The 27,956-nt window shown below is 43.2% G+C and overlaps 2 protein-coding genes across 9 annotated transcripts; one reads left to right on the forward strand and one right to left on the reverse strand.

The window, feature by feature from the left end:
• Positions 1-2,105: 2,105 nt before the first annotated feature.
• On the reverse strand, positions 2,106-15,847 carry LOC138202867 (streptococcal hemagglutinin). 2 transcript variants are annotated; one of them, XM_069157190.1, is made up of 22 exons: positions 15,151-15,847; positions 14,156-14,371; positions 12,587-13,653; positions 12,377-12,451; positions 12,145-12,220; positions 11,312-11,460; positions 11,168-11,227; positions 10,901-11,034; positions 10,535-10,733; positions 6,570-6,751; positions 5,916-6,086; positions 5,488-5,632; positions 5,227-5,327; positions 4,931-5,136; positions 4,737-4,842; positions 4,378-4,554; positions 3,999-4,099; positions 3,744-3,887; positions 3,561-3,635; positions 3,091-3,202; positions 2,785-2,953; positions 2,106-2,610 (listed from the first exon to the last, which is right to left on the reverse strand). In XM_069157190.1, exons 2-22 carry the CDS (start codon positions 14,358-14,360, stop codon positions 2,440-2,442), a joined length of 3,825 nt encoding a protein of 1,274 aa, XP_069013291.1. In that variant the 5' UTR covers positions 14,361-14,371; positions 15,151-15,847; the 3' UTR covers positions 2,106-2,439. The 2 variants fall into 2 exon arrangements, with proteins under 2 accessions (XP_069013291.1, XP_069013290.1); XM_069157189.1 differs by having other exon boundaries at positions 5,227-5,321; positions 12,145-12,256.
• Positions 15,773-27,935, forward strand: gpsm2 (G protein signaling modulator 2). Of its 7 annotated transcripts, XM_069157200.1 has the most exons (16): positions 15,774-15,967; positions 16,976-17,014; positions 19,061-19,420; positions 22,485-22,706; positions 22,793-22,928; positions 23,133-23,272; positions 23,424-23,547; positions 23,668-23,783; positions 25,168-25,323; positions 25,407-25,515; positions 25,677-25,806; positions 25,912-25,988; positions 26,191-26,379; positions 26,494-26,653; positions 26,753-26,943; positions 27,097-27,935. In XM_069157200.1, the coding sequence occupies exons 3-16, from the start codon at positions 19,341-19,343 to the stop codon at positions 27,271-27,273; spliced, it is 2,007 nt and encodes a 668-aa protein (XP_069013301.1). In that variant the 5' UTR covers positions 15,774-15,967; positions 16,976-17,014; positions 19,061-19,340; the 3' UTR covers positions 27,274-27,935. The 7 variants fall into 7 exon arrangements, with proteins under 7 accessions (XP_069013297.1, XP_069013300.1, XP_069013301.1 ...); XM_069157196.1 differs by having other exon boundaries at positions 15,773-15,967; positions 25,677-25,988; XM_069157199.1 differs by lacking the exon at positions 19,061-19,420 and having other exon boundaries at positions 15,773-15,967; positions 25,677-25,988.
• The last annotated feature ends 21 nt before the right edge of the window (positions 27,936-27,956 follow it).

Genomic DNA, 27,956 nt, shown 5'->3' on the forward strand with positions numbered 1-27,956 from the left:
TGTTACATCTCTGACACAGTTCTCTATATTGATCTAAATATACTGTACAAAGCCAGAATAACAACATTTTTTTTTTTATCATTGCTTACAGTCTGGATTGTATATGGTTACAGATGAGATTCAAGCTGGCTACCATTAGTTCTTATTTCACATTAAAAAAAAAAACCATGGATGATGTTTTCTGAATAGCTTGATTAATGAAATAATTTGTTTTCCTCATGAACATGACAATCTTTTTCGGTCCTGTTTTCTCTACTCAATATTTCAAAGTAGTAAAAAAAACTAACTTTTTTTCTAAATCAATAATTCAACAGGGGTTTAGTTTTAGATGCTGCTGATTGCATCTCATTTTTTAAGGGGCACCTAATACTTTGGTGCCATCAATCCCAGTGGAGCTGCTTGGTGGTCAGCAGATCAGACTGCTAGAGGTGTGTATCTGTGGGAGTCACGGCGGTCGTGAAAAAGAGATCATTGCTTACAATGAAAAGGTCAAATATAAAATATAGATACACTCTCCTCTATTGAGATATCTGAAGTCATACTTGGATCCTCCTGAAAGGCACAGTTTTGCTTCCTGTGACAACCATGAATCGCTTCAATGTCAGCTTTTATTAACTGAAAAGGACCATCCCATTTCAGCTTTGTCAAAACAGTGCACCCAGTTCTGATCTGTTGTTAGGGTGTGTCGTCCTGTCAGCTGAATAGATGACCTACTACCTGTAACACCTGGGACATGGTTCCCTTTTGTGGTTCTCCCTGAGGTTTCCTAAATTTCCTCCTTTAAAGGATTTTATTAGGAGTTGTTATCTATCTGCTTTGGGAATAGGGAATGTTTTTATGTTTTTTGGGTTGTTTTTTTTGTGCAAACTGGGTCACTTGATCACTGCCCTGTGTTTCAGACGTCTTTTAAGACAAACAAAAAAAGATCCTTTTTTTTCTAGGGTCAGACCACATCTCAAATTCTGTGATTGTGCCTTTAACACTGTTATTGTGACGGTGGGCAAACTTGAATTACTGTGAGGAGAAATTGGTGAAATAGTATGCACATTAGAGTATAAAGAATCTCCTGTAGTATAAAGCTGTTTGAAAATACTGTATATCCTCATGTGACTGCATAGCCCACTGTATGTAGGGAACATTAAGACTTTTGTTTTGTTCACTGCAAATTTTTATATAACTGATTTTGATTAATTCGAAAACACTGATGTAAGATAAACAGTAAATTACCCACAGAAACCTTTTTTGATTGACACAATAATGGCTGATAATTAGTTGTCATGATCATAATTATTCCTGCTGATAGTTTTAGGAAGTATATTACTGCGTAACGTCTTTCCAACTATAGAGACATGTGAGGTTAATTCCTTCATTGGTGGTACTATTCTACATTTGTGAAATCTAAAACTGGTTTATTATCTATTTACCATGAGTCACTGAAAAGCTGTGACCCTGTGCTGCCTGGAATTTTTTTTTTTTTTTTAAATCTCATGGCATGAGTTTAATGGCCTGGTCTGAGGGCTTGATTCTGTTTTTATGTAAACTGCTCTGGTTGCTTGCGTACTTCACTGTGACTCGTCTGTCCTGCTGATGGCCTTCAGGTTGATGAACATTGATAACTTCAGCTGCTCCTGCAACAATCAGCAGTGACAGTTCAGGAATGTTGTTTGGACACTTCTCCTTCCCTGATACCCCCGAAGAACCAGAGAAACTCAACACCCCACAACAAAAACTGAACGGAGCCCGGCACTGGCAGGCTGCAGCGGTGACCGGGACGGGGCCACAAAGCCGGCCGACTGTAACTCGGTAAGAAGACACTGTGTCACCAGCAGCCACAGGCCAGCAGAGATGGGGAGTCCATGCGGCAAATGAGCACATTAAGTAAAAGGACAGAAGTTGATACTCAATCAAACTGAAGACATAAAGGGTTTTTCCTGAAACGCAAAAAAAACTATATTGATCTAATATTGGCCTTCTATTAAAAAAAAAAAAATCTTGCGTCAGAAAGTCTTTTAGTCCACCACAGAGAATCCAAAGTCTTTGTTTCATATACAATTTACACACTAGTGCCAAAAAACTTGAGAGATGCTGGAGGTTTTTTCAAAGATTTAAGAGGTCAAAATACATCAAATCAAGTAAATGTAAAGACATTTCATCTAAACAAAATGCTGCCGATTAACAAAAACATCAGTTCATTTAAAAAATAAATCCCAGAACCATAAAATATACATGTAAGATTATATTAAAATGTTATTTTTTTACTGTGATTCAAGTGATTTCAGGCTTTTCTGTCTTGTTATAAATACACAGCCATAAACAAAAACTTAACAAAAACAAACTTAGTACAAATATATGTCTATATATGAGCTAATATCAGAGATATTATTATTACAATATATTCTACATGGGCCTCAGGTATCATAGGGACTGGCAGATAACAGTTTATAAAGCCTGGTGTTTCCCGCCCCCTAGTGGCTGCATGTTGTGCGGTTTCCTATGCAGCTGAGCCTTGGCCAAATCGTCCGACAGCCTCCTAGCCAAGCGGTCAGTGGTCCTCTTCATGCAGCGGGCCACCTCAATGGCCTGATCCAGAGTCCTGTTCATGTCTTCTTCCTAAGACGGAGCAGGAGACTTTCTATTAAGATTAATAGCATGGATGTGTTTCACACCAATGAGTAAATGTTAGTTTAGTTTTTTTTGTTTTTTGTTTTTTTAGATGAACAGCTGATTTTCTTGTTCAAAAGATGTCATACTGCTCAGCAGAAATATATATAAAAGAAATCTGACCTTGGTCCCACGGCGTCTGCCGAACCTGCTGCCAGTCCTGGGCGGCGCTGACAGAGGAGCCCGTGTCCGCTGGAAGTACACGTTGCCGGGCAGTAGCGCTGTGTCTGACTGGGTGGAGCGCTTCCTGTGATGGGAGAAGGTCTGCAGCGTTGGCTCCCTCACTTTATAGCTGAATTTGAGGACCGATAAAGAGAGAGAAGGATTTTCCCCTTAACAGAACTATCTGCAGAAGTTTAATGAGAAACTGCAGATCAAATCTGTGACCTCGCAGTCAGTGTTTGTACTGTACAGGTGAGACGTGTTCACCTTGCCGGCAGGCTGCTGGAGGAGCCGTAGCTGACCTGGAGGAGGGGCTTCTGGAGAGATGGAGTGGAGAACAGAGACCACTGATCCTTGGAGTAAAAACTCTTCTTGATGCCTGTTGATTGCAGAAACACGAGAGGTACTACAGTGTGCACACTCACAAACCACAGTGCTACAGACATTAACATCCCTGATAGTAAGTTACAGTATGCCAGTACACTACTCTTGCAAATGACATGAAAAACTAGGTATCTGATGGTTTTTCAGTCATATTGCAATAGTGATGATGCTTACAGTGTTTTGTGTCATGCAGTATACATTAAATTCCACTCTTCTGTGCTTCTGTTCAACTGCTGTTCTGTATTTGTTTTCTCGCTGTTACTCGTGTCTGCTTGGTAAATATGGAATATACTTTGTTTCGCAACGAGACCCAAAGTGCAACATTCAAAACCTCAAATGAGAAGGTTGCTTACTCCGTGGTCTTGGTTCGACATGGGTCTCAGAAGTCGCCTCATTGTCTCCTTTTAAAATGGAGCTTCCCACTCTCCCTAAAGGAGGACATATTCAGTAGTACAACCTCTTTTGGACAGAATGACACCATATAAATAAGCATAAACAATAATCAGATTGTACTCCGCTGTGGCTGTGGCCCTGACCTCTGCTGGACTTCATCGTCTGGTGAAGTTCATGTTGAAACTCAGCTGCAGAACACACACTTCTGGTACCTCTGCTGCTCCCTGCAGGTGAACTGTGTAACTGCAACATGATCTCGGAGCAGCTGGTGTCACCGCTGTCTGTACCTGAAGAGCAAACGATCCAGTCAAATAAAAAACATGCACACACATGTACAGATGTTCAGACGTGGTCTTGGAGACAGACGGGGTTTTGCAACATTTTGTAGTTTTGTGTACCTTTGCTCTTGCTGGGGTCCATGTCTGATGAGATCCAGTCCTCTATCCTCGCCTGACTAGAACTGAGGTCGCTCACACCTCTGCTGCTTGACTTCTCCACACTAGAGGTTATAATAAAAATGGTCACTATAAAGACTAAACTATAAGAACATAACCGGATCGTATTTTTATTCTGAACTTGTCTTGACTCGTATCTAATTTTCAGTCTCTATATTTCTCATGAAAGCATCCACCTGGAGGATTTACTTGGTCAATGGATGTCTGTTATTATTCAATAATTGTTATAGGTCAGTATCAACCAAATAAAAAGCCACATAAATGCACGCTGGCAATGCACATATTTCTATTCATTCATTGACCAGAAGGATCAGATCCCCACCTGTTACAGGCTGGTCTTTGGTGGCTTCTGGTTTTAGATCTGCGCTCCTGATGGTCTTGTCTGTATTTTGAGTTGAGATAGTCCATCTTCTGTGCTAAGTAAGGTAGCTGGACTAAGCCCTCCTCCAGGTCCTTCTTCAGCCTCGATACCTCTGACTGCAAGGCCAGGATGGCCTCACTGGACACACGTGAACACACGCAGACACACACATATTTAGATATCGACTGTGTAAATAAGAAAAAGAAATAGAAGATGATGATTAAATCTTAATTCATGTTGGAGAATCATCTGCTTAAAGCTTTAGTTTTCAGCAGTGCAGCAGTCATCCACGAACACTGGTTGCTCTTTCGCATACTGACCTATTACAAGAGCAGGAGTACGACGGGCTGCCTCTGTCTTCAGTGTCCATGGTGGTGCCGAGCACAACCTGAGATTTGTGCTGATGGAGCAGGTTTTGGTCAGATCCTGTTTGGTCAGTGGAGGAGAAAAGTGCATCAGTTTAGGTATCGACCAAAACAAGGTGACATAAAAAGTGAACTTGAAGCTCACTCACCCTGCAGCCGGACTGAAGGCTCTTTAGTGGTGCTCTCCACCCACAGCTCCACTGCAGCTGCTGCTCTACAGTGCTGTGTTTGGACAGACGGGTGGGGGCTGGCCCACTGGGGGTCGGTCAAGGCAGCTGAATGGATGGCTGTCTGCAGGTTGGAGCAGGAGCCGTCACTGTCTGAGCTACTTAAACCGTCATTCTGGGACTGCACGCTGTAGAGGGGAGGATGAGTTATTCTCAAGTGAGAGCCATGCGATATGGAGATAGTGACTGTAGATTAGTCATTAAAATAGTCTGATGACCTTTCTGTAAGCAGATTTGGTTGAAATGGTCCACAGGTCGATTGATTCAAGTAAGAACTCCCAAATCCACTGTCTGTTTCTGGACTCACAATCCTCTGCACCTCCAAAAACACAACATTAATTAAAAATAAAGGAGCCTTCACATCCCACCCATCACCGTAATGTAAACAGCATCCCTGAAAACCTGCTGCATAGCATTCAACTGTGAGGCCTGGAAGAGACTACAATTGTCAAATAAGACAACATTAATCTGAGACTGACCTGTCTGAGAGGAGGCTCGGAGAGGCTGTGGCCGTCTGAGTCTCTGGGTACATCAGAGGAACAGGAGACCTCCACTGCCAGACTCACACAATCACCCAGGTCACATTCATCTTTAGAGTTCAGGAAACTATCCAGAGTGCCATGACTGCAGCGGCAACAACAAATGAGATATTTAGGTATATAGAGTCTGTCGAGGGGAGATGAAAGGAGTTATTGAGGCCTGAGGTGTTTCATTTAAAATGTACTATTTTAACTGCTCTGAATGATCACGCTAACTCCTCTTCCTACATGTTTCAAAAATGACAATACATACAGTACGCAAAGTAGCACACTTACATTATAACAGATTACATGCCCGTGTTACACATTATTTAAAAGGAAAACAAGTATAGGGAAACCACAACAGATGATTGTATCACAACACCAACCTGTTGGCTGTCCACTGTTTCAGTCTCGAGGTTGAACCAGTTCCACTCAGGTATGCCAAGATGTCACTGTGACCTATCGCCTCTGACGAAACGGAGCTCCTCTCCTCCTCGAGGCCCTCCTCGTCCTCAGCTGTCTGGATGTCCAGTCTCTCCAGAGACACCGATGAGTCCCTGAAACAGGACAGAGAAGAGAACTGCTCGCACAGACGCAAACACTCGGTTCCCTCTGCACGTTGGAACCGAACACCGGCACTGTGCCTGAAACATGATCTGCCCACAGGAAGGCTGAAAACGTGCCTATTATATGAGCACAAACACACACGCAAGCACCACTCAAAAGGCATCAAAGGATGGACGATAAGGTGGCGTATTACAGTATGTTTATGTATCCAAGCCAGGATAACTACTTTCATTTTTCTGTATGGTATTAAGCACCGGTGGATATTTACTTTATTCACAGTCAGAACTATGTTTTAGTCCGTTGACCTACTTTTATATCAGAAACATAAAAAGTATTAAAATATTCGTTATTCACAATGATGAAATGGTATTTAAAAAAAATGTCAACATTTAAAAACTTTTATTATTTTAGTAAATTGAAACTTTAAAAATCGAATTCTCGATTATGCAGTGAAAAATAAATATTACTGATACCATGAATGGCAGTTGTTACGTCCAGTATTATTCAGTAGAGGCTCAGCAGTTAAGAGCGCACTGCTTTGCTCTAATCCACCGTTTGCATGGACCTCGGTGGCCTCCTGCTCTTCCTCCTCCTCCTCCTCCTCCTCCTGGGTGACCACCTTATCACTCGTAGAGGAACAGCCTGCATTTGATCCCTGAAAGATGAAACCAGGCAGATCATTTGCAGTTAGTGTAAACATGTGTACGCACACACACACACTCATCATCTCCTTCAGGAGAGGACTTATCTCAATTGAAGGTGCTGAGTGAGGAGAAAAATAAGGCTTTTATATTTCAACTCGTATCAAGATGCCTCCTTGTAGCAAAATTAGTTTCAATTTGAGAGCATCAGCAAAGCAACACACTCATGCTGATGTTTACCAGGTATAATGTTTATTACGGTCACTCCTTAGCTTGATCATTTGTAAAAAACACAAGTACAGCTGAGGCTGAGGGGGATGCTATTAGTTTTGCAGGTAATTGGCCGTTAATGGATGAACTGATTTGGCCCAATTGAGGCACTCCGTTAAACGTCATTGGATCAGCAAAGACTGACAACTTTAAACCAAAAGTGTCATTTTCATATATGTAAAGCGGCCATCATGAGCTATCGGCACAGAAAAATGTATTAATTTATTTATTTATCAATTTATTTCACAGGGACGATACATGTAGGCCTTGTCATATTCAAATTAAATTCAAAATGATGCCAATGCGATGTACTTAGGACTTCTAGCTGTAGCTAATTTGCAGCCATTGTCCCTTGTTGGACTTTTAAAGGAATAAAACATAAAAACATAATAAAACAATTGAAATGACTACAAATGAGAACAATGAACAATTAAAACGACAACTAAGAACAAAAAGGAAAAAGTATGTGTGCCGTGTATCTTAGTGTTGACAGGTTTGCCTTTGTTTAAGACATAGTTTTGCCTTATCTTTAAATCTTTAAAATCCATCACTGTTTTTATGCCTGATGGGCAGGTATTCCAAATCTGTGAGCCTTCAACTTAAAAAGAGGATAAACCAAATGTTTTACATCTTGATGGTTTGCAGTCTCCACTCGTTTCTATAACAACCAAAACCTTGGAATGCTTGTCTTGGTGATGTCATAAAATATCAAAGGCAATGTTCTAGAGTTCTACTGCAGTATATATTCAGCACAGTATTTCACCAGTTCATTAGCAGTACATTTACAAAAGGAAACCACAGATGATCACTCCAGACAAGCATTTACTTCAGTCAAAGCTAATACGAGGCTTTTAGTAGGAACAAACATTTTCAGCGGCAGAACGGAAAATCGTACAAAATGGATTTCTCAACGAGCCATAAGCAGGACAACTTTGAGATGTATGAAAGCGAGTACATGGTTCTTTACAGTGAATATGAAACCCTCCTTCTGGAAAAGGCAGCGAAAAAACAGCACTACAAGACGAAGGTAGCAGCAGAGAAGGAGAAGAAAATGGCCCTTAGTCAAGAAATTGATGAACTGAAGAAAAAGATTCAAAGAGTCAACTCCTTTAACTCCATGAATGCCGAGAAGGTGACCAGTGTGAACATCTCCACCTCAGCCATGAAGACACCTGGTAGGAACCCGGAGGACAAACATTCAGCTGAATATCAGATGCTTGCAGCTGAGCTCGAAATTGAAAAGAAGGAACGAGAAGTTCTCTCTCGAAAAGTTGCTAAGATCAACCGCCAGCTCCGGATAGAGAGAAACCTCAGAGTCAAGGCCGAGGTCAAAGCAGGTGAGGCCGCTAACATTGCTCATGAACGTATGGAGAAAATGGATACCATTTCGCAACAGCACAAAGTAAAAAGCCAGAGGCTCAATGAACTTAACACCACGGTGGAGGACCTAAACCAACAAATCCTGGGGTTGAACCGGATGCTTCAGAAAGAAAAAGAATTAAGGGCCAAGGAGGAGGCAGAAAAACTTGAGGCATTTAAGGTGGCAGAGGAACTTTGCAAAGAAGTTGAGTATATGCAAAAGAACCTAAAAGTTTCCAAGAGGAACTGCAACAATGCCCTACAGAAACCGGAGGAGACGGATACCATCACGCAAACGCCCCCAGTAACAAGCCAGATGCTCGATGATGAGTTTAAAACCACAGTGGTGGACCTGAACCAACAAATCTGACTGAACAACCAACCAACTGGGAGTGCCAGACGAACCATTACAGTTGCCCAGGGCACACTGTTTGACGAAAAGAAATTCTTTTAATAATTTTAATAAAAGCCTTAAGACTGCACAGAAAAAAAATGTCAAGTTGTTCCGATAAAATCTGTAGGACGAGCTCGTTAAAGTACAACACGTGCAAATCGCTTAAATGGCCACTAAATTCAAAATGGCGGACGTTCTGTTGAGTTTAGGTCATGGTGCCAAGAGACTTTTATTTAGATCTCGGTGTGATACACGTCCGCTGAATTTCGTTCGTGTAGGTGACGGCACCCTTCAGCCAACCATTTTGCAACGCCCAAGCACAAAACCTATAGAAAATACTTACATTTTCACTGGGGTTGATTTTTGTGCAAAGTTTCATGAGTTTTTGAGCATGTTAAAGCAAAGGACCGTGCGTCTCCGTGTGCACCCTACAGACCACAAAGGGGCAGCAGTGTGTGTTTGATGAAATGTTCTGTGGTTTGTACATTTCATAAAAATACACTATTATCTGTAATAATGTTTTAGATATTCATAATACTACTAACATTTAATAGCTCGGGTAGTACTGTATTGGAGATATCATCAATTCAATTCTCTTGAGTCAAAAATGAAAATGTAAAATGTCCACGCTTGCATCATTCCCCGTCTGACCCTGTGTGTGTTTTAACCTTTGTTCCCTCCGTTATCTCCATCGTGTGTTCCGTCATTCCCCTGTTTGTTGTTGTCTGCCATGTGCTTCATGTTTTGGTCTGTCCGGAGAGTGTGGATTTCTCCACTGCCCTCTTCCAGACACCTCCCACGTCTACTCCCCTGATCTACTCCCGGTTAACCACCTCCTGGGAGTAGATCAACGCTGGTCCTGCACTCCAGCGGCGTCAGTTCGTTCCGTCTTCTCACCCGGTACCACGCTGCCACTGTTGCTGTACGTTTTTGATCCTCATTTTTCCTCGTCTGGTTCTGACTTCAGTTTTTGTCCGCCTGCCTCAGCAACGTGCCAGCGCGCCTGCGGTCCGCCTGACCTGTCCCCTCGTCTAGGACTTAACCTGATGTCCTCCGGAGATCCCGCTGTCGACTCTCACTTGCTGTCCTGTGTCGGCCCATGAAGGTCACCGGTCAACTCCGACCTGCAAGTCCTGCATCGATCCACGGAGATCACGGAGCCTACTGCTCCCAGTGTCCCGCCTCCGGTTCCTCCACATCCGCCTCGCTGCTGCTCCAGTGTCTGAACTCTGGACGCTGCATCGTTGTTGAACTCTCACACGCTCGGACTGACCTGCAGCCTGGAATATGTCGTCCCCAGCCGACACGGCCTCACCTCAGAATAGACTTCCGGTACACGTTCACGCTTCATCTACAACTCCTGTCTTCAATAAAACATTCCACTTTATTCTCACCATCTACACCTCTGTGTCTTCTCTTGGGTCCACACAGCCTGCTACCTCCATAACAAATTGTCATTGTCACTCTTCCTCGGACAAATTACTAACTTTGTGTATATTGTACATAACTGTGGATCATTTTGGACATCCATAATTGCATTTTTACTTGTCAAAACACCAATTGGATATCTGAAATTGCATTGTTACTTTTCAAAATGTATATTTGTTACTGTGTAATTTAAGTAATGTATTGTCTCTGCAAAATGTCATGGCAACCCGCCCAATATTTGTTAAATATATGCGACAAAATGCGTTTCTTAGCGCCGTCGGTGGAGTGGCAACGAACCGTGAAGGAGAGTGTGTTGAGAGTAATGGTATGTCTGTGAGTTTGTTACCTCATGCAGGGATGGTGGAGGTGGAGGTGAAGGTGTGGGCATGCAGAGAGGACTGGGCTTCACATGCAGCGACGCTGTCACGGGCGTAGGAGTGGAGGAGGAGTGAGGTGGAGAAATCTGCTCGCACACATTTTTGTCTATCGTCTCCTTTATGTCCTCAAGGTGCATTCCTATCCTGAATATGTCTCCCTCCACTAGTCTGCGCACACACACACACACAGACACACACACACACACACACACACACACACACACACACACACACACACACACACACACACACACACACACACACACACACGTGAACGGATACATAAACATGATACTGACACATTCACACACTTGCAGTATGTGATCGTCTTTGACCTGTTTGGATCAAAGGTGCCTGTGTTCCTGGACAGGCCCATGTAGTTCTGCATCTCCAGAGCTCTGTGCTCGTCTTTCTTGCTGATGTACTTCCTCTCCAGCTGGTCCTGAGCCTCCATCATGCTCCTCAATATCTGACCAAAAGGACAAAGTTTTATATTCATGCACATGCAGAAAATAGAGGGACTGCATTGCTATCAAAATGACAGAAACACTACATGTCAAATTGTTTGATATCTTCATACGTTAGATTTTAGGAGTTCTTACCATTTGCTGTTCTACTGTGTTTACAGTCATGTTGCTCACACTCAATTTGAATTCTTCCACCTGAATAAAAAGAAGGTATAAAAATACTTTTAAGATATTGGTGCATTTAATTATTGACTGGATCTGGAGCATTTTCAAACTTACCTTTTGCATGAACTGGCTGATGATGTCTCTCAGCTCAGCGGTCATTCGTTCCCCGTCACCGGGACCATCTTCAAGCTGGCTTGAGGCAGCTGTGTTGGACTCCTTTATGGTGCCGTGGACGGCTGTTTCTCCTTTTTCACTAAAGTTTTCTAAAAACAAATCAACATGGGAGTGATACTCACCCAGCAAAGGCTAACAAATAGTGACTGATGTTTGTCATAAACTTCCACATTCCTCTGGGATTTTCACTGTATACGTTTCCCCAAAAATGTATTTGAGAAAGTCATAATATTGCATTTTAGGATGATTAAATCTTTTTTTTTTTTGTTTTTTTTTTTTAAATAGTTTTGTCAAGCACACCAAGTTATCACACTTGTTTTGAGGTAAAAGGTCTTGACTTTTTAAGGAAGGTTTTCAGTCCAGTTTAAATCTTGTACTGACAAGAAACCAGTTGGGTGATGATCTCGTAATAATCATCATCTTTCATTTATATTCCTGATTATTCATTGTTTAAATAAAACTACACAGGCTTAAATCTAAGCCTTTGTTGCTGTTCATGAAAAGTCCTTTATGCTTACTACCCATTGCCATTCTTTCTTGAAATTAGCTCATTTCACTATCAGAATATTTTGTGTTGGTTGGTGGTCAAGTCTTTGGTCATTTTCAACTTAATTAAAAAAGGAAAGGAAATATGTTGGAGCAGCTAAAACAGTGTCATCTGACCCTGTTTATCTCCATGGCAACTACACGCACTTCACTGGAGAATTTGCAGGTCGTGAAGCAAAGCGTTGACCCGTCTGTCATAATATCAGATGTCAGACACAGAGACGCACCCGATGGGGGAAGGCGAGCAGCCGGGTATCCAAGATGGTTCCCCTTTCCTAACGCGCCCTGATCTTCTCCATCGTGCTGTAAATAAAGCATCAGTTCTGAGCAGGGCTGAGTCTGTGAAAAGACATCCAGACATTTGTAACTTGCATTGAATACGAAACTTGTTTATAATTCATTCACATTTCTCTCAAGCCAGCATGACTTCAGCCAAAAATAAAACAACTTAGAACTCACATTGGTTCCGAGTCTCATTTGGTCGATGAGGTTCTCTGCTTCTGCATACTTGGTCAGTAATTTATCATATTCAGCCTAAAAACAATAGGAACAGGTTTTAATCCAAGTCCTGTGTTTAAGAGCATGTCATTGTATGATGAAACACAAGCAAAAGAAACCAAGTGTTGAGTACAGCCGCACCATGAAAAGTAAAGTCTAAATATTTTCTACCTGCAGGTGATGCACCAGTGCTGGAGGAGTTTGTTTGTCACTCTCTTTGAAGACATAGGGCTTCTCTGATGGCTGCACCGAATCCTCCAGGACTCTGCTGATCACCTCTAACGTCCCTGGGGAAGACTGTGCCCTGTGGATGGTGCTAGGGCACTGGGGAACCGATCTGACTGGTCCACCTGGAGCTTTGGGGATTTTGACCTTGGGGGCAACCTTGGAGAAGTCAGGGAGGGGGTAATGAACTTGGCCTTGGCCGTACTTCATTTCACTGAAGGATCTGGTACGCACCAGAGGGACTCTCTGAGCCTGCTCATCTTCCTCTGTCTCTTCCTGCTTCATTCCATCAGAACTGATATCCCCACTGTTCTGCTTATAATATGTACTTGCAGCGCTGAATGTATTATTATTAGTAGCAGCTAAGGCGAAATCTTCAATTTCCTTTTCTGCCTCCTCCTTTAAACTTGCATTTTTGGATGTAGAATTACTGTTTCCATTATAGCTCTCTGTGGGGTTACTACTACGTGCTGTACTTTTGTGTGTTGGAGCCAAGCTGAAAACAGTGTCGTCCACGCTCTCCAGCAGCGACACCTCAGGCATCGTCTCTGCCTCGATCAGCCTAACTGAGCGCAGCAACTCCTCCTGGGAGAAGTGTCGCAGCAACAACTGGTGAATGTCTGTAGGACCAGGGCACGGTGAAGCAACCTCACCCGGCATGGACGTTTCAAAACAGCCGCCCTGTTTGGTGTTGGCATCATCGTTAAAATCAGGACTTGCATGAACCGTGTGTCCTCCATCAGGGCTTACGTTTCCCTCGGAGGTGGCTGTCTGGTTGAAGTAGCGGCTTCTAAGTTCATCATCATGAGGTAAGTCCTCCTGATCCTCATCGCTGGTATTTTGTCCCGAGTCCTCATAGTCCGGGTTCACAGGCAGCTTGTCCTGCATGGTGTTTGGTCTTTGGGCAGACACATACAATAAGCTGCTCTTAGTCTTGCTCTGTACTACCCTCTTACTGCTGACACTGCTGCTCTCTGAGGAGGAGTCATCCAAGGCTGACAGCTCTGCGCTCCCTGCAAATTAAACAACACAAATAACACGAATGTCGAATTAGAGTGTCAAACTGATATATATATACAGTATATATATATATATATATATATATATATAAGCCTGCTTGCCATGACTTTTTAAAGACTGCCCACTGTTAACAATGAGAGTGACAACTCTGTGGTGATGACTCAGTATGTCATTACATTTATCACCATTTCAACACATTTTGTTTTTCAGATTGCATCTGTCAAAAAACAAAAAAAAGAAGCCACGACAACACAATAGATTTCACTCATCACTATTGTATCATTAAATGCATACCACATTACAATTGAATTTTAAGTCATGTCCCAGCCTAGAGTTTAATTCATTATCTGTTATTTATTTATTCCTGAGAAACTGTGAAGGCTGTTCTTAACATTTGGACAACATGATATGTCGTCCAAGACAGATCCAACAAGTCACTTTAATATCCAACAAAACAAAAATCTGTTGACATACATAAACAACTCCAGTACTTACCGCTGAGATGGATGCTGGCCTCAGAGGCTGCTGACTCTGCTCTGGACAGATGTAAAGCTAAAGAACTTTCCAGATCACTGAAGTGGAGACTTTCATCCTCACTCAGGTCAACAAAGATGCTCTGCTGAATGCACTTTTCCCACAGTACAGTGGGTCTGTCCTCCCCCTGAACATCCTCATCTGAATCCTCTGAATCTCCCTCCATGGACACTTTCTCTGTAACAGAAAACGTAAGTGGACGCTCTTTTCAACTTCTCCTCACCGGTGTTAGGAAAGCACCGGTTCATCACTTAGCAACGCAACTTGTGACGTGACAACATTGGATCAAAATGTGCTAAGTCGTCAATTATTTAACAATCAATACATGTGCGTGAAGGTTTGTGTTACAGAGTGTGTAAGGTGTACGTGTTAACCAAGTGTATAGGTGGAAGACATTGTGTGCGTTTTGAGAGACAGAGACAGTGGTGAAAGATACCTATCTAATACTTATCGCCTTTCAAAATAGAAGTAGCAATAAAATAATGTCTGGCATTTTACAGCAGTGTAAGCAGCAGTTAATAATATAAATAATTGAGATAGAGCTAATTCGGTCTATTTTATGTCTCGACAGGTAGTTTAATAACAATGAATAGTATTTTTTTAAACTTGACAGGTTTTGCATGTTCAAATAATTGTTTTAAAGTATTATCCGTCATATTCTTCAGAGTTGTGAAGTAGAATGATCCAAAATATATATATATATATATATACATATATATATATATATATATATACATATATATATATATGTATATATACATATATATATATATGTATATATATATGAAATATCCAATAAAGTTCCCACTGGGTCAAGACTATTGAAAGCTCTGTGGTATTACAATATAAGATGTTACAGTGCAAGTCTAACCTGTGCAATTTCACAACAGTTTCTGCAATCAAGTCTGTGCCACATTTTCAATGTCATTATGTTGGTGGTGCTGGTGGCAACTTACCGTAGTTACAAACTGGTCCGTCAACCGTGCGACGTTAAGTCGATCCCATCCACAGCCGTGCTCTTCCGCCGGACATCATCTCGACACTAGCTACAGTATTCCTCTCTCTTTCTTTCTTGACATATGGCTTCTCGGACAGCTTTAGTTTCCGTGGCATCATTAATAATGTAGTCTCCGCGGCAGCGCTGAGCGTCTGGACCCGGCCTGGCAGCACTTACAAAAGCGCAGTCTGGTTGCTAGGTAACGGTGCTGAAACCTCCTCCGAAAAACGATGGAGTTTTTTTAATTTTATTTATTTATTTTTTTAGATTGTAAACCTTTACGTAATTATTGAGCTAAATGCTTGGAACTTCTCGGCCGTCTGAATAGAATAAACTCTACACTCTCACCTCTTTAAACAACCAAACGGCACCCGAGCGGCTCCACTGTGCGCTGAGAGCGCACTTTAAAAGTAAAGGTGCGTCAGACTTTACCTTCCGATAAAGTTGGTCAGGTACTGCAATACGTCATCTTTTTTTTTTCCTATTCAAATCGAGTTGTCCAATGACTGTCATGCGGGGCGTGGCTATTTTTGAATGCCGCCCTCTGATTGGCTAGTTGGCGAAAACAAAACGCAATAGCAGCAGAAGGTTTTTTTTTTTCTTCTTCTCTTCTTAATAAAGGAAGTTTTAACAAAGTTAAAGGGTGATGTCGCGTCAGGCAGGTTGTCTCTGATTCCGAGCCGTCCATTTTTGAAACGGACTCGTGTTTTGAATCTTGTGAGAAAGTAAAGAAAACAAGAAGAAAAGTCACCGTTGTTCGAACTGGATCGCCTAACGTAAGTTTAGCAGCTAACAAAGCTATTTTTTTTTTTTTTTAATTTTATTTTTAGCTGGAGGCGTGAATTTATTGCTCACGGTTATGGCTTCAGACTGGTGTTAATTTAAACTTATTTGGGACGCTGAAACTCTTGACCGTAGTGCCCACACTTAAAGTCTGGTGTTTACATTCTGCTTCTTAGTCAGGCGTCCTTATAAGTCTGAATGGAGCTGATTTGAGGGTGTTGTGTCCAGTAGAGATTAATCATACTGAACACAAAAAGTTCGCACAATCAGTCGTTTTAATGTTTGCTGCAGCCCTTTATTAGAAATTACAATCAAACATGTTGTTGTATTTTTAAGCTTACAATATGCACACAGTTAGTATACTATTCATAAATACAATAACTGCGCAGCTGTTTTGTACTAATCGATTACAGTCACGCTGATCTCAGTCCACATTATATTTGCACTTATGCAAATTTTGTAACGCTAATCTATAAAAGAATACACACAATCAATATGCAAGATTGTATTGCATTGTGTATATAGCATGCAAAAGAACACACAATCTCTTATATCTGTATGCAAGATTGTGTTGTATATTGTATTGACATATAGAAATACCTAATTGCCAGTTTATCAGGTACATTTAGTTTAAATTAATGCAACAGCCCTGCAAGAAAGACTTTAAAATGATTTTTTTTTTTTTTTTGGTGGAAACGGTTTTAGAAAAATGTTGTTAGATTTATGTTGCAATTTAAAAAAAAATTTTTTTTGCACTTTACTAGCAAATGTTTCTAATATTCAATCCACTCTTCAGGTAGGTGTACCGAATAAATCGAAAGATGTGTGCGAGTGTGTATTATCTGAAGTGCTAAATCACTAAGCGTTTTGTCTAAATTAAACGTTGTAGCAGACCTGTACCATGCTGTGCTAAATCATGAACAGAACAATACCCAAATGTTAGTTAAACCCCTTTTATTAGGCTTATTTGTACTTATGGTCACATTTATGATTCCTTCCAGGCTTACCAGATTTCCTGCTCCTGTGTGGAAGAATTACCGGTCAGTATCCCAGCACTTACTCGGTTGTTTCTCTCTTTTGTTTTGCTGCGAGCTTTTGCTGCCTCATGTTGTCATTATGTGTGGTGGTGTTTCCATATTTAGATTTTGCCGTCGGAGGCGGGAGTCATCGTAGTGCATCAAAGCACAAAGAAAATAGATCACATCTGCCGTGTGCTCAGGGTGAAATCATATCCTGTTTGTGATTACCTCCCATGAAGCTGTGATTAAAACAACCTCCTTTTTTCCCCCCTCTTTCTCTCTCTTTTGTTGTACCAAACATGCATCGTTTCTCCCTGTTTACGCACTTGTTCATCCACACTGCGGCTTTGTGAGCAGGAACACACCCAGTTGGCATACAATGGTGGAAAAGGCTGCACGAACACTGGCACACATTAATCTGTGATTATAATAATGTGCAGGAACATGTACTGTAAGGCTCCTAAAGACCTGGGGTTTAGTCATCACCATTCACAATTGCAGAGTTGCCGGAAAAACAGGATGGCCTGAAAGATTATTTGGATTGAAATTGATAGTTTTTTTTTTTTTTTAACACAACAAGTTGACATTACGTCGTAGCCCGGTTTAGTTTATTTAATTTGTGATTATGATAAAATGAAGCCTTTTTTTTTTAAAGAAATGTGCAAATTTACAAAGTTACTTATACATTCACTCATTAATGTGTTCAGACACTTAACTTTCCCAAACTGAAAAATAACCCCTCCTGTGTTGATTTATCTCCGTCTCAGTTCAAAATCTAATTCTGACACTAACAAGGCATGATTTCAATTTTTCATGCTGTCAAAACAATTCATGGTTCTTTGTTGCTGTTTTGGTGTCATTTGTTTTTAGGATTTGTCCTATTTTTGCAGTGTGACCTCTTAATACTAAATAAAAAGGAACAGCTCATCAATCCTTTGGCGGATCAAAAAATCTTAAATCAAGAAAATTGTTTAATTATAATAATGCATAATATTTTGACTTTAATTATTATTATTGCCATTCTCAAAATCAGCGATTTTACATTTGATCAGACTTGATTCTCCCAGGCTGATTGGTTAACTTAACCCTTTCTTGCTTGTTTAGGTTTTTGACAGTCAAATGCACGACAGAGAAATAATTCCTTGAATTTTCATCTGCCAACATAATAGAAATAGGTCCCCAGTGAGTGGGATATATGTAGGTCTGAACATGTCGAGGGCAAAAGAGCACAGTCATATGCAACGCCCTCACTATACCATGATTTATAGTTATGTGAAAGTGCCATATGTTTGAACTTGTCAGTTCATGAACTATGTTGTCCTGTATGGGGACAAATGACTCGTAAGGTTTTTAAATCCAGACACCGCTTGTTTGTCATGTCTGTGTTGTTGTTGAGCAGTGAGTTAGCGTAAAGATTTAACCCACTTTGCGAATAACTGGTCTGCCCCCATTTCCCAGATTGTGTGTGTCGAGGGGAGGGGCTTCTGGTTCCAACTTGGGAGACAGAATGGGTGTAGCTAGTATGACCTCATGGAGAAATTAGGTAATGGCTGATCCTGGTCTCTCTTATCCATGCAGCTCGCTTATCACTGTCCTTTCCTCTGGTGGAAGTCGCAAACACGCTGCAGGTTCTTCTGTTTCGCTTATTTTTTTTCTTCACTTTTAATTTAGAGACCTCTTTTTCGTGACAAATCAACAGGTTTCTGGCCGCTCTCTCTTTGCTGTGAGTACCTAACCCGTGGTTCGCATTTGTACACTTTCGATCATTCTTCTTTTTTTTTTTTCTTGCCATCTCTGCTTGCATAGGTTACATCCTGAGGCATTTATAACTTTCTCACCTTGTTGCAACTGTAGAGCTCACACACTCTCTCTCTCTCTCTCTCTCTCTCTCTCTCTCTCCAAACCTGGATGAATTGAGTCACCACCTCAGATTGACAGCTCGCCTGTGTCGTCCCCATGCACTAATTTCCTGTCCTGCTTGCGAACGCTGCTGTTTGGTTGGTGTTGCCATGGCGCTGCGCAGCCGGAAAGAGGCTTCACATGCAGCATCTTGTGTTCTCTTCACAGAGGGCCTGCTAACGCGACATTGAGAGGGCTGTGACGCCAAACACAAAATGTACGAAAGCAGCTGTGTGGAGTGACGCTCAGGACTCTGCCAGCTCCCGGGTTTACCTTCCCCTGTCAACATTCAGCAGAGGGGCAGTCGCAGACTTGACCACACTTGGTGACTTTTTAGTTGGTTCACCTCTTCTTGCTCAACTTCCTTTGACCAAAGACCTGTCTTTTTTTTTCTTTCTTGTTTTTAAACGCAACCACTTTTTCGGGAACCAAACTGGGATTTTCCCTCATGTTATGCTCTTCAATGGATACCAGTGGGTCAGTTGTTAGCATGCGAGCTGAGGAGCAGTCCTTTCATGTCCGCTACAGGTAGGAATCTCTTGTCTCTCAACTAAAGTACGGTTCTAGTGTACAAAGTGTGGCTCTGGTTTTCAGCTGGAGCTATAGATGAAGTTATTTATTGATGGTGTAGAGAAGAAATTCCCTTTTTTATATTTGTAATTATTTCAGTGCTTGTTATGCAACATGTGTTAGTGTCATGTAACAGATGACGTATTCATGTATTTGGTCACCCTGTGGTGGAAGTGATGCCATGTCTATATATATATATATATATCTACATATATATATATATATATATAGGATCTAAAAATTACACCTATGTTAAATTATAGAGTGGAAGACTATTGTCTGTGCGTTCTGTTGACTTAAGCCAGGTGAGTATCCTAAAATAAAAAGAACGCGTCAGCCAGCTGTCACTACTCGTACCCAGGTAAAATGCTCCGGCAGCAGGCGTGACACGCCGACCACAGAAAGAGCTGCTCCAAATAGCTTTAATATTTAAACAAGCCCTGAAAAATTCATCACTGCTGACTTTGTTTATGGCCACACGCGTGTCCAAGGTCTTTGGATCGTGTAGGCCTCTGCTTGGTGAAGGAACAGGCATTTTTTTTTTTCCCCCCAATAGCGCCGGGAAGGTTAATGTCAATGAATTGACTCCATTGTACTACACTGCAGATCCCGCTGTTGTCCGACGCGTCTGATAAAGCTACTTAGCATTCTCTAGCGCTGTAATCTGTCAGGTTGCACACTGGACAGCCGTAATCTCAGGTGACCTGGTCATCAGGAGACAGAGCTTGGAAGAAAGGCAAGCAGATTAGCTGAGAAAACGCTGATTCAGCAGTTTTCCTGCTGCCATGCATTGGAAGTTAATACGGTGACAACATCACACCTTGAAAGTTTTCCAATGCGTGATGCTAAGATATCCGTGTGACGTCAGATGACTGATAGTTTTGATATGACAGAGAAGGAATGCTTTTTATTTTTTAGCCTTTTTTTTTTTTAAGACTTGGGACACATCAAACAGGCCTTTCATCACACTCATTTAGTATCGACTCCCAAATTGGTCTAAGGTAATCTCTCCATGCTTCAGAGAAAGAGAAGGAGCAGCAGCCCGGACATTTTTCCAGTGGAAACTTCAGTAGATGCCTCTCAGATGTTCCATGTGCTGTTGTTGTTGTTGTTGTTGTTGTAAGACGAGAAAAGCCAGCAGGTAGGCCAGTATTTGCCACAGCTATTGTGTTAAACGGTGGAGTGTTAACTTGCCGGTAAACAATAAGCAGGCTCTTCTAATTTAAGGTCGAAAACCGCCGAGCTGAGCTTTTCAGGATTATTCTGGACACCATGTTTGCCGTTGTTCACAAATGACAGCCCAGCTGTACGGTGAGACACACTACTTTGTCAGGGTGTTTTTACGTCATTTCAGTTGCACACAATAGACGGTGTAAGCTCCTACTGCAGGTGAGGAGTCCGGACTCGTGTGTGTGTGTGTGTGTGTGTGTGTGTGTGTGTGTGTTGGTCTTTTTGGGTCTGTTTTTGAGAGCTTTCAGATAACTATCGGGAGGGTACAAGAGGAAAGCTCGAGATAAACAAACTGAGAAGCTTTTTTGTGAAGCTGAACAAAACGGTTTCCTGTAAAACAAAAGTTGGCTGTCTAAAAGTTTTTGCTTTGCACAAATATACTGCTTTATCTTTTTTTTTTTTTTTTTCGCAGATAAGCCACCAGTCATTGTCTGACGGTCCTTTAATCTGGTTTTAAAATATTTAGCCCGGCATCACATGTAACTCTATGAGGCTGTGTTATTCAGTCATCTCAGAGGACATAGTTCACAAGGTTTAAGCATTATATTCTTCATTATTATAGTGACCTGCTGCATTTTATGATTTAATTATGTTAATAATGTTGTATTCATTTACATAATTCCGATTTACTTGTCTGTTCCCTCGTCTGCTAGGTGCTATATAAATACTGTTAGTGTCAAAACACTCTCCACGGCGAAATTCACACAGCCTGTATTTAGAAACGGCGCGATTTCGACGACCCATTTGGCGAATTTGTGATGTCACAAACTGGGGCTCTTGTGATATGTCCACCCTCAGCACGGCCCGCTGTCCAACCTTTTATCTGGAAGGAAATATTGAGCTGTCCTTCCGTAGCAGAGATAGCAAGCTGCGAGACTAAAGCCCGTGGCTGGCGTGGGCGCGCGCCTCAAAGAGACGGGCATAAAACAGCCTGTTCTTGGTAAATCTCCAAAGAGATGCTTAAGACAGGAGATTTAAAACTTTATTGAAATGTTATTTGGTACTTAAAACCATAAATATATTTCTTATGGATATCAAAACTGCAAATAAAACACCAGAAATGAGTAAAAGTTGGGACCTCCAAGTATCCATCAACCCAAATGTTCAGTGACCTTATTGTTAGGAACTAAAAGTATTGCTTTCAAAACAATATTGGAGGAATTGGTGAATTTGTTTCCTAAATGAAAAAGATAGATTATTTTTTTTAATTATTATTATTTATTTTTTTTTATAACCAACTCCCAAATCACACTTGTTGAAAGTAACGGCCTGTGAAGCAGCAGACACAGCCTGCAGTCATAAAGGGTAAAACATACAGAACCAAAGGTATGGCTCTTTTAACTTACAGGACAACATTTTCAAATTGTTTGTCATTTTAAAGCAGCACCAGTAAACGGGGATGATGAACATTGTGGTTTAGGTTTTGCTTCATTTGACTGCAAAAGGAGCCCACTTTGCTCTCGGTGGCATGTCGAAAGGGTGCGAGAGCAAACCATAACAAACAAACTCCAGTTTGAGCCATTGTTCTCTGTAGGTGGAAGGAAGTAGCTGAACAACATTCCTTGTTGAAAGCCTTTCCTTCGAAAGAACTTTTGTTCCCCAGTTGCGAGTCGTTCGCCTTTAGCCTGCAGCGAGAGAAGGCTTACCGTTCCGAAGTTTCACTGCTGCGTTTGGATATTAACCACTGGAGCGCCGCATTTATATTGTCTCTTGAGGCGGAGTCGTTTCGAGCGGCTGTCCAGAGCTTTGCTCGACATCGAGGGACTGACTCTGCGTCGTCTCTCCGCTGCAGGATGGAGGTGTCCTGCCTGGAGCTAGCATTGGAGGGCGAGCGGCTCTGTAAGGTCGGTGACTACAGAGCAGGGGTCTCCTTCTTTGAAGCCGCCATCCAGGTGGGCACGGAGGACCTCCAAGTGCTCAGTGCTATCTACAGCCAGCTGGGCAATGCCTACTTCCACCTGCACGACTACGCCAAGGCCTTGGAGTTCCACCGACATGATCTCACCTTGACCAGGTTGGACAGAGAACAAACCCGCAGCGCTGCACATAAGATTACTGTTGTTTTTTTAAATCACGAATAACATCGCGTGTGTTGCTCAGGACAATCAGCGACCTGCTTGGAGAAGCCAAAGCGAGCGGAAACCTCGGCAACACATTGAAGGTGCTGGGTCGGTTCGACGAGGCGGTGGTCTGCTGTCAGAGGCACTTGGACATAGCCAGGGACATTAATGACAAGGTGAGGCGACATATTCCGACACATATGTAAGTGTGTGTGTGTGTGTGTGTGTGTGTGTGTGTGTGTGTGTGTGTGTGTGTGTGTGTGTGTGTGTGTGTGTGTGTGTGTGTGTACAGTCAGGTATTCTGCAGTGTGTGTGTATATGGAGGTTTCAGAGAAAACCGACCTTCAACCACTAACACATTTCCCCTGGATCTACGCGAGGTGGGGCAGGCACGGGCTCTCTATAACTTTGGGAATGTGTACCACGCCAAAGGCAAAAGTATCTGTTGGAGCGGAGCAGAGCCTGGAGATTTTCCAGAGGAGGTCATGATGGCACTGAGGAAGGCAGCAGAGTACTATGAGTAAGTCACAGAGTGTGTGTGTGTGTTTAAATCGTAGTAATTTAACATTTATAAAAAAAAAATACATTTGATAATGCAATGCCGTGCTGCAATTTCAATATCTGTATTACAAAGCTAGTCGCTGTCTGATTGTTTGTGCGTGGATTTTTAGGGGAAACCTGGCGATAGTGAAGGAGCTTGGAGATCGAGCCGCCCAAGGTCGAACTTATGGCAACCTCGGCAACACGCATTACTTGCTGGGAAACTTTCGCAAAGCCGTGGCATCTCATGAACAGGTGCGGTTGAACCCCGAAAACCCCGTCTTTATCCACACAAAAAAAAAAAAAATCCAGTGTCAACGCGCCTTATTGACAAGAGACCTATCTTACGTGTGTTTCTTTTGTTTCCCGTTTCAGCGTTTGCTCATAGCGAAGGAGTTTGGTGATCGCTCGGCAGAGAGAAGGGCTTACTGCAACCTGGGGAACGCTTACATCTTTTTGGGGGAATTTGACTTGGCAGCTGAGCATTACAAGTAAGTCACAGTCTATTTATACATGTTGAAGCCTCAGACAGTGTCACAGTGCTGTTCCACATCCCCACCGTCCAGTTTTCCTTCCCACCGAGGCGGCAGTTTTGGTTTCGCAACTTGCATGACTCGTCAAGAGTTGATATGAAATTGTGCATTTTATTGATTGCATTTTATTTCCGTTTTATTTCTTGATTTAAACTACAGCAGCGTTCACCAGAATCGGCAGAGTTGTCTCCGATTAACTGGGAACGACATATCCTTTTGCCTTTTGTGTTGCTTACTGCTTACCAGAATATATGTTGGGTGTGACACGGCGTATCATTCATGTTGAAAGACCACTTTTATTTTTGAGAGTTAGGACACCGAGCATAAATAAAGCTTCTGTTGCTGTTTTTTTTGTTTTTTTTTCCCTTCCACGAGCTTCTGTAAGCGGCTTCTCCTGATGAAACAACCTCGGTATCTAAAAAGGGAACCTTCCCCCCCCCCCATGTGAGATTGTGTTGTTTCCTGGCCGAGCTCCTTCTGGCACAGAAGGCGCGTTATGTCGAAAGCAAAATGAAGAAGCAGTCTCTCCTGGAAATTGTTGACCTTGCGATCACGCGAATGAACGGAAACTCAACCGATTCCCGCGATATTCGCGAGAGCTCGCGCTTTTGCGACGTTCCTGCGATTTCTCTGTCGTAAGGGAACTCGACAGAAGCCCTTCTAGTGGCATTATAGAAAGAAGAAGAAGAAGAAAGAAAAAAAAAAAAAAAAAAGAGCCTTTCCAAACAAAATTTGCTCCATTCCAAACAAAAGTGACTCCTCATTTACAGATAGCAAAGATCTTTGACTTTTATTCATCATCAAAACAAACCACACGCCGATCGATAAGAGACGGGGTGGGGAGGGGGGGCCCACGGGCAATGTGAATTTATCATCAACGTTTTTCTACCAACTGTCACACTTCCTTTCATTAATATAGCAAAGAACATATTTGTACGAGAGATGTAGAGTGTAAAGGCTCTTCTACGTTGCACTTGCAGACTCTGTTGTGTAAAGGAATCAGGAATTTATTTCAGAAACAAAAAAAACTAAATTATTTCCGTCTTTTTGGGATGTGCAGTATCCTCTGTTATCGTGGGAAGAGACAACGCTGTTTGTTTTTTGTTTTTTTTAATTAAGTAGTCGTTAAAAGAAAATGTAAACGTTTTACCAATTTCCAACATTTCACTGCAGAAGTCACATAAAACGCCGCAAAACGGCGTCGCGGTATTTGAGAAAAGCTGCCGCGGGGTCGAACGTTCTCGGTCGCGACGATCGCGACGGACCTCGGCGGCGTCCCGTCGGCGCTGACCCGAATCTTGCCGGCGGCGTCCTGAACCCGCCTCTCCGCGTGTTTTGTCAGGAGGACGCTGCAGCTGGCGAGGCAACTGAAGGACCGGGCCGTGGAGGCGCAGGCCTGCTACAGTCTGGGCAACACCTACACCCTTCTGCAGGACTACGAGCGAGCCATAGACTACCACCTCAAACACCTCATCATCGCTCAGGACCTCAACGACCGGTACGAACGCGCGGGGGCGAACGGCGCTCCTCACGTTTCGGCGCGCGACGCGGATTGATTGACGTGCGTTTTCTGTCGGGCAGGATCGGGGAGGGCCGAGCGTGCTGGAGCCTCGGGAACGCTCACACCGCCCTGGGGAACCACGACCAAGCCATGCACTTCGCCGAGAAACACCTGGACATCTGCAAAGAGGTGCGTAACGAACCCCCCCCCCCCCCCCCCCCCCCCCACTCACTTCCGCTTTGCTACCTGACCTCAGGCCGATGCAGGAAAAAAGAACGGGCACGGAAACCCTCCATTCGTAAATTAGGATTTCCTTCATACGTTCGTTCATCGTTGTTTCTTTCGCCCAGACCGGCGACAGGAGCGGGGAGCTGACGGCCCGCATGAACGTGTCCGACCTCCAGATGGTTCTGGGTCTGAGCTACAGCGCAAACGGCTCCGGTGTGTCCGAAAATAAGGAGATGGACTACAGCCTGCACGGTACAAACTGTACAAGCGCGCAGCTCGCCCTCCCGAGTTGTTCAAGATTTCTGATGTTGAAACGGTGTTTTTGCGGGGTTTTTTTTGTTGTTGTTTTTTTTGTAGGAGCGAGGCCCAGGATGAGCAGACGACACAGCATGGAGAACCTCGAGCTGATGAAACTCACTCCAGACAAGATGAACGTAAGAATCCACTCTCGCGCCTCGTACCAGCTCTGGTCCTTCAAACGTCACGCTTTGCTTCGAAACTTTCAAAAAAAAAAACTTTTCACCGCCAGATAAATTTGACTCCTCATCTTCTCTTCAGTTTCGTATCTTCACGTATCCTTCCCCCGGATCCTTTCTTCATTGTTGTAGTAATGTGTCCCATTTCTGTGTATTGAAGGGTCAGAAGTGGACCAGTGACATCCTGACCAAACAGTCCAAACCCTCCCTGGCCAAGACCTCCTCCAAGCTGTTCTTCGTCAGCCGCCTGCGTGGCAAGAAGTACAAGACCGGAGGCTCCAGCAAGGTCCTCCAGGACACCAGCAACACCCTGGACACCAGCCAGACTCCTGCTCAGGGGCCACAGAAGGTACGCAACGCAGCACGGGGGGGGGGGGGGGGGCGGGCACCCGTGTGACAACCACACACCCGTCTGCACCGTCAGACCCGGTCGTCATTCATTCGTTTTCCTTTTCGTCGTCAGCGGCTCGGTCCCGACGTGCTCGGCGACGAGGGCTTCTTCGACCTGCTGAGCCGTTTCCAGAGCAACCGCATGGACGACCAACGTTGCTCGATACAGGACAGAGGCAGCAGGTTGTCATTAAACAGCTGTCCAGAGTCGCCTCCCAGAGCCATCAGGAAATGTGGGTCCGCGCGGTCCCGTCGACACGCGATTCAGACTGCCCTCGCGGAAGTGCGACGTTTTCGTATTGATTTTCTTTTTTTTTTTCCCCCACGTGTAGCCTTCTCCGAGTCTGCCAACATCCCCGGCGCCCAAAGCAGGCGGTTGGAGGAGACGTCAGCGGCGGGGGGAAGCCTGCCCGGCCTCCGGCTCAATCAAAGCAGCAGCCAGGCCGTGCTCAGCCACCTGATGGCCAACGCCGACAACGCAGAGCCCGACGATGACTTCTTCGACATGCTCGTCAAGTGCCAGGTACTCGATCGGACGGGACGGACGGCGCTCGAACAAAACCGTCCGCGCAGATTTAACGCACGGGAACATTAAACCGCAAAACCGCCACGTCAAACCCGTGTTCTCATTTTTTTTTTTTTATTTATTTATTTTTTTTAACGTCTTTAATCCCAGGGGTCCCGTTTGGATGACCAGCGCTGCGCCCCTCCCCCTCCGCCGGTCCGAGGGCCCACCGTACCGGACGAGGACTTCTTCAGCCTCATCATGCGCTCTCAGGCCAAACGAATGGACGAGCAACGCGTCACCCTGCCCTCTGCAGCCAACACTGCAGCCCGGCCCGGCTCCAGCTGAGATGAACGCTGAAGGGACACTAAAGGTGTTTTCTTTGTTTTGTTTTTTTTTTTGGTCATGAAGTTGTGGACAGCATTGCGGTCTGTCAGAAAAATAATGTCTCTTTACGTCGGTCCTTTCGGACGAAACAAAGCACTCTCGGCATCGTACGTAGTACGCAGTATGGAAACATCTCAAGTTAACTTCGCACAACTTGCACACCAGCAAACTCGACAGTAGTATCAGGGACAAAAGTGTTTTCTAATCCTTGTTGTTTTAAATTGGTTCCGTACTTCGGCATGTTTCATTTCACCCCTCGTGTATTTTTCAATGCACATTATGTTTGTATTTATTGTACTTTTTTTTTAATGATTGTTATGATCTCATCGACTGCCGTCCCGCCGCTGTTAAGTATTCTGGTTGTACTCACAGTGGTGTGTGTGAGTGTGTGTGAGTGTGAGTGAGTGTGAGTGAGTGTGAGTGTGAGTGTGGACACAGAGGTCCAGCCCTCTTTTCATGTATTTTGTTTATATGAGTTTTTTTTGTTAGGTTTCAGAGGTTTTGAAGAAAAGCACTAAAAGAATGAATTTAACCAACGGACAGCCCTTTGCTCTTTTGTACTAAAAGTTTCCAGCGAGGTCCGAGGAAATAACACTTCATTCGCGCAGGCATCTCCTTATGACTTTTTAAAAAAAAAAAAAAAA

The sequence above is a fragment of the Embiotoca jacksoni genome, unplaced genomic scaffold, assembly GCF_022577435.1.
Source record: "Embiotoca jacksoni isolate LCO1_2020_lvr unplaced genomic scaffold, fEmbJac1.0.p SCAF_22, whole genome shotgun sequence".
NCBI classification, from domain to species: domain Eukaryota; kingdom Metazoa; phylum Chordata; class Actinopteri; family Embiotocidae; genus Embiotoca; species Embiotoca jacksoni.

What these genes read in the sequence shown, in the direction of transcription:
- gpsm2 (XM_069157196.1), top strand. Translation starts at nt 19,341, where the DNA reads ATGTTATGCTCTTCAATGGATACCAGTGGGTCAGTTGTTAGCATGCGA. An exon ending in CCAGGGACATTAATGACAAG is followed by an intron (nt 22,929 to 23,132) that starts GTGAGGCGACAT and finishes GATCTACGCGAG; the next exon opens with GTGGGGCAGGCACGGGCTCT. An exon ending in AAGGCAGCAGAGTACTATGA is followed by an intron (nt 23,273 to 23,423) that starts GTAAGTCACAGA and finishes GTGGATTTTTAG; the next exon opens with GGGAAACCTGGCGATAGTGA.
- LOC138202867 (XM_069157189.1), bottom strand. Translation starts at nt 14,360, where the DNA reads ATGGAGGGAGATTCAGAGGATTCAGATGAGGATGTTCAGGGGGAGGAC. An exon ending in CCGAGCCTCCTCTCAGACAG is followed by an intron (nt 5,322 to 5,487) that starts GTCAGTCTCAGA and finishes TTGGAGGTGCAG; the next exon opens with AGGATTGTGAGTCCAGAAAC. An exon ending in GCAGACGCCGTGGGACCAAG is followed by an intron (nt 2,611 to 2,784) that starts GTCAGATTTCTT and finishes GCTCCGTCTTAG; the next exon opens with GAAGAAGACATGAACAGGAC.